This window comes from Mus caroli, chromosome 3, assembly GCF_900094665.2.
Source record: "Mus caroli chromosome 3, CAROLI_EIJ_v1.1, whole genome shotgun sequence".
Taxonomy (NCBI): domain Eukaryota; kingdom Metazoa; phylum Chordata; class Mammalia; order Rodentia; family Muridae; genus Mus; species Mus caroli.
The window spans coordinates 89,261,935-89,267,740 of NC_034572.1; the positions used below are offsets into that span (position 1 = coordinate 89,261,935).

Genomic DNA, 5,806 nt, shown 5'->3' on the forward strand with positions numbered 1-5,806 from the left:
TTTTTTTTTTTTTTTTTTTTTTTTTTTTTTTTTTTTTTGAGGCGCGCACAATGCAGAGGGTGGGAAGCCCAGCACCTTGCCTCTCCCTCGGGAAACTGAGGCTCCAAGACCTGTGGAGAAGTAGACCTCTACACCCCTGCGGGGACTGGGAGGGGGCCAAGTCCTTCTGGACATCGGTGTCGGGGTTGCTTCCCCGTCCTTGTGCAGGCTGGAGTCTGAGCACTCCTAGGGGGAGGGGTCGGCTTGGGCAAAGAGTCCAGGAGCGGGGCCAGGGAGAAGCATCGTTCCCCGCGCTCACCTCCACGCTTCACCTCATTCCGCCCGGGGCTTTGTTAGACTGGTCTCCCACGGAGGAGAGCGGGCCTGGCGACAGCATCCTAGCTCACCTACCCACTCCGCGCGGGCCTAGGGCCCGCCCTCGGCTGTTCCAGCCTCTAGCCCTGTTTCCCTAGTCTGGGAGACCCGCCTCCGTCCCCCAAACCCAGATCTCATTCCCACTTGATCTGCGCCTGCAGGCCCCTCCAGCCCCTCCTCCCGCTAACGTGGCTCTGGGACCCGGTCCCGGCCCAGACGCTGCTACCCGCCCCTCCTCGGAGCCCCGGATCCAGTGAAGGGGAGACACGTCGAGCCCCTGGCCCCAGGCCCGTCTCACGCTAAGCGCACGGGCAGCTCCAGACACCTGGTTTATCCACGTTGGGGGTGGGTGGGAGGGAGGATAAGTACAAAGCCTGGGACAGAGAGCGAAGGTTAGGGTAAAAGGATTTTGAGGCTCGGTGCACCTCCTGAGCCTCCTGAGGAAGGTGGGCAGGGGTGGGCAACCATGTCTATGACTTCCTGCTATTGTCCCCGGCCTGCCTCCCTATTCCTTCCCCTGCTCCTCTTGACACCGACTATGACCTCGGCCACTCCCCAGAGGTGGCTGTCTGGCTAAGAGGAAAGAAGGGGGGCTGGCTGTTTCATCTTTCTATCAAGGGGAGGACCTAAAAGGAGAAAGAATGGCCAGGTCTCTCCTTGGGATTTCTCCAGGTCACAGCATGCCTGTCCCCAGGCCAGGGATTGGATGGGAGCCACCCAGATGTTGCTCCCCCAAACAGCTTATGGGAAGCCCTCTTAAAGATGTATCATACTCGAGTCTAGTGGGCCAAGGAAAAGGCCAACCGAGTGTTTTTAGAGGCTGGTCTAACCCAGCTGAAAGTGAGCATGTGTGGGGGGTCCTTAGTGTGAGAGATTAGGTAGGAGGGAAGCACTGTCTGCTCTCTGAGGAAATAAGGGGATACTTGCTATCAGAGCATTTGCCTGGAAATGAAGAGCATGCAAATTAGATGCAAATTAGCCTCTATTGTCCCTAGCTAGGGAGCTTTTGCAGGAGGCTGTTGGAGTCTGAAGGTTTTAACATGGGAGTGGTCATCAGGCCCCACAACTCCCAGACAACCCTTTCCCCCGTGACTAGTCCTGCAGTTCCAGGAGTTTCTGGCTAAAGGCCAAAAGCTACCCTTATATCTTCCGGTGCGAAGCTGCCCTCATTTTATAACCAAACAAAATGCACTCCCCTTAGCATCTCCCCGACACTGGCTTCAACAGCTTTTTCCAGGATTTGCACATTGACTTTTAAAGGATGTGGTGAGGGAGATGTGATTTAGTCTTTTCCCTTCTTCTTTTGTCCCTTCCTCCCTTAGATCAGAGGGCTCCTATCCCTCTTCATCCCCACAGGACCCACCACCCCAGGTAAGGAAAGGCTATAACTCCTAAGCGCAGGGGATAGAGGCAGGCTCCGCCAGAGGCCAGGAAGAGGGTCCCGCTGTTCTCCCCACTTGCCAGAGACCAAAGTTGTTTCCAGGGTGAAGAGAGCAGTTGCCCAGGGCAACTTGAGGGCTGGTAGGAGAGCATAGGAGGCAAGCTGTGTCCCTTTCTCTTCTGGGAGTACCAGCACCCGGAAACATGGGTTGGGAGAGGGAGAAAGACTTGGCCTTTCAAGGGAGGGGTCCTTAGGTAGCTAAGGGCTCTGCCTCTGGGGAAGGGGGGGTCATCATTAGGTGTTTCTACCCTGCCCCTTCCTCCAGCTCTCTTGGGGCTCCACCTGACGTCAACCTTCCCACCAGTGACGCTAGATTGGGCTTGGGTGGACACTTGGGTCCTGGCTTCCAGAGCGAAATTATTGGAGAGATGGACGAGGGCTTGCCTTGTAGGCCGAGTCTTCTCCAGAACACTTGCAATGGACAACCAAGGCTTGTTGTGATCTGTCATAAAAGAAAGGACTTCTAGCTCCCTGACCTGATTAATGGAGTCTTTTCAGCACCTCACTTCAATCCCGAGGGAAGGCAGGAAGCTGGTACGCACCTCCTGCAGTGGGTCTAGTCAGGGTCAGCTGGCTGGGGGAGGCTGCTGGGTGGGAAGGAGACCTGTCTCACCGTCCCTTTCACCGAATCCATCTTTTCTTGGACTTTGGGCTACAATTGCCTGTCATTGAATTATTTATATTTCAATTTCAGAGGCAGCCTGATGAGGGAAGAAGGGGAGAGCGGGGCACGTTCAGCCATTTCTTCTCACCCGTCCTTTCTATCCTTCGTTCAGCATAGGGGGTGGGTCTGCTCTTCTCCCCACGATGAGAACATGCATTGGTTCTTAGGAGCCAGGGAGGCAACAGGGGGCTCCGGGCTGGGAGGGGGCCCAGTGGTCGAGGAGACAGCTGCAGCCAGAGCTAAATTTAGCCTCTGATCTGGCTTTGATGCAGATTCATTTTTGGCTAAGACAGCCCCTCCATGCACACCCCATCCCTCCCTGCCCAGCTTCTTCCTCAGCCATGGGAACGGCCCCTGAAGTATGAGCTTCGGCTGGGTCAGTGACCCCCAGGCTGTCTGTCCCTCTCCTTCTGTTCTTTCTCAGCCTTAGACAGGACCATGGCTGCCGCACAGCTGCCTTTGCCTGGGCGCAGTGCCTACAGCACTCCCAGGGTGCTGTGGGGGTCTGTGAGGGGAGGGGAAACAGACTTGGTGCCCTCTTCCTTCTCCAAGTGCCAAGGAGTCACTATTTATAATTTTAAGGCTTAAGTGTCTAATTATAGCTGAGAAAGGGTTAGCACAAGGGGGGCCAGGAGGTGTCACCTACTGAATGTCCCAGACCTAGGCAGGAGAGAGGGGGAAAGGCTGGGAGGGGCAGAGGATTTGTGCTGTCCTTACCTGGGGTCACACCAGCAGGCAGCACACAACCAGTTTGGGCCAGTTGGAGAGGGAAGGGCCTTGAGTGACAGACAGTGACAGCTGGCTGGGAGTGAGGCAGAGATGGCTCTTTGCCCCACCCCATAGGGTCTTCTGGGGATAGACCTGGGGAGGAGTCTGCCTGCAACAAGGGTAGAGAGAACTTAGTCCCTTCCCCCCCTTTTCTGTCTTCCTACTCCAGGGCCAGCACATGGGTGAGGGGGTACCCCCTGGGGCGTGAGCTGCCCCGCACAGGATGCCCCGTGCCCCCCACTCCATGCCCCTGCTGCTGCTGCTGCTGCTGCTGCTGTCATCGCTCCCCCAAGCCCAGGCTGCCTTTCCCCAGGACCCCACCCCTCTGTTGACCTCTGACCTTCAAGGTGAGTGCCCCACCCACTTTACCCACTTGGTGGGATGCAAGTAGAGAATGAGACCCTTATGTTGGAGAGGCAAGGAGTCAGGATGTTCCCAGTCTTAAGGGAGCTAAGAGAATGGCCAAGCAAAGGGGAACAAACAGGTGGAATGAGCTGGATCCGCGCGTTTCTCATCCCTGGGCTTTGTTTCTTCACTCAGAGGTAGTGTTGCTAGGAGGCTAAAAATGTGACCTCTAGCTGAGCGCGAGGGTTGCATGCACGCGAGGGTTGCATGCACTTGCGAGTCTGAGGGAGGAAGACTGCTACAACTCTGAGGACAGCTCGAGCTCTGTCGTGAGTTCCAGGCCAGTTGGCCTTACATAGCCAGACCCTGTCTCAATAGACGACATAAGGAATGCAAGGTCTTAACCACACCAAACCGCGGCAGGTATGAAACCCTGCTCTTCTGCTCGGTAGCCGTGTGACCTTGATTCATGTTATCTAACCTTTTTTAGCCTCAGTTTCCACATCAATAAAAGGGAGATAACCATGGTGTTATATCTCAAGGTGTTACTCAGAGATTAAGTGAGGTGACAGATGTAACGCAAATGAGGCACAGTCCTGAGAACACTGTCTGGCCCAGATTAAGCACTTTATGTTTGTGTGTTATTCTTAGCTACAAAGTGGAGTCCTGTGCCAGGCCAGTGGTTCCCAAAACCCTTACTTCTCTGCCTACCAAGAGAGCCTAGGTCTCACTCCGACAGAATCCGTAAATCTACCCTTTCAGAGAAAGATCCTTCACCTGTGTTCTAGATGTTGGATTTATATTTATTTCAGTTGGGCTACTAGGAGTGACTGTTGGGGGACAGATAAAACTAGCAAATACTACATCTGATGCAGTTCCCAGCACTCTCTCTGTTACATCATCTGTGAACCCTGGGTTCCCCCATCAACACCAATACCTGAAGCTTTTATGCCCAGACCAGGTAGACAATGGAGTTGGTCACAATGGCGAAGTGTTGAAAGTCTTGAGGGGGATTTGAAGAGGGGTAGGAGAAGCAGGTGCTTTAATTATGTGTGTGTGTGGGGGGGAGCTGGTGTGTGTGTGTGTAGGAGCTGTTGTGTGACAAAACTTTTCCTGGGGAGATGGAACACATCTACTGAACCCAGATAGAGAGGCCAAATATGGATACCACCACAGTCAAACTTGGTGAACCGAGAAGTTTTACTGGGGGTACTTACAGAAATATGTATGGGTGAGGGGTTACTTACAGGAGCAGAGATGACTCAGAGACAGTTGTACCACCAAAGCCCACTCCAGTATGGGCACTAGCTTGAAGCTGGAATTGGGAGCACAGTACACAGCCTGCAGGCAGCTCACCTATTGGAGAGTCCTTTTCAGGCGTCTCAGTTGGCCCCTTCCAGGCAGTCTCTTCTTTGCAGCTCAGCTTCATGTCCTCTGAGGGGGACCCTAGCTTTTATTAACTCTGGCAGGGAAAGGGCCAACTGAATCTGGTCAGTTTCAGGGAGTTCTTGAAGCTGTTTTGTTATTTACCTCCCTGCGTATGGAGCTGGCCAGCGGAATGGATGTTTTAATCTCAAGGAGAACAGAGGAGGTGGGTTGCCTGGGGTTGGAGCCAGAGGTGGTTGTGAGTCACCTGATGTGGGAGCTGGGAATCAAACTCTGGACCTGGAAGCGCAGGGCATGCCCTTATCACTACGCCATCTCCAGCCCCTTGAAAGGAACTTTCTAACACAAAGGTGGTCAGTCCTAAGCAGGAACTTGGCTCAGCTCTGGAGCAGACCCTGCTGCCTACATGGCAGTCATGTAAATCCCTCAGTGCACTAAGCCTTGCAGTGGGGCCAAGGTGAACTCCCACCTATAAGGTGATTAAGGAAGGTGAATCATTCAAATGACTCACAGAATCTGATGAAAATAAAATGCTGTTATGGTGTTTTTGTTGTTGTTTAACAGTTTTTACTTGGGGGGGGGGGAGTGTACATGCCATAGTGGATGAGTGAAGACTAAAAGACAACTTGGGAATTGGTTCTCTGCCTCCACTATGTGAACTTTGTAGTCAGGCTTGGCTGCAAGTATCCAAGTATCTCTAACCTCAGAGCCATTTCAACGTCCTGTTTCTATTTTTTTCTTTTTTTTTTTTTTTTTTTTTTTTTTTTTTTTGTTATATGTATCACTATTGTAGCTGTCTTGGTTTTCTCGCCTTTACCCTCTGCAGGGCAGTCCGACCCTGGGCCCTG

The 5,806-nt window shown here is 53.2% G+C and overlaps 1 protein-coding gene across 10 annotated transcripts in view; it reads left to right on the forward strand.

Moving 5' to 3' along the window:
* Positions 1-5,806, forward strand: part of Sema6c (semaphorin 6C) — a 13,800-nt gene that overhangs the window by 585 nt on the left and 7,409 nt on the right. For 3 of the 10 annotated variants that reach the window (XM_021157937.2, XM_021157935.2, XM_021157930.2), the window contains exons 2-3: positions 1,677-1,725; positions 3,397-3,574. Coding sequence is in view for 8 of the 10 variants with exons in the window: in XM_021157935.2 (XP_021013594.1) it covers positions 3,451-3,574 (124 nt within the window). In the remaining 2 variants the exon portion in view is untranslated. Of the gene's footprint in view, positions 1-1,676; positions 1,726-2,060; positions 2,330-2,489; positions 2,580-3,396; positions 3,575-5,806 lie in introns of all 10 variants that reach the window. The other 7 variants (XM_021157936.2, XM_021157932.2, XM_021157933.2 and 4 more) reach the window with 5 other exon arrangements.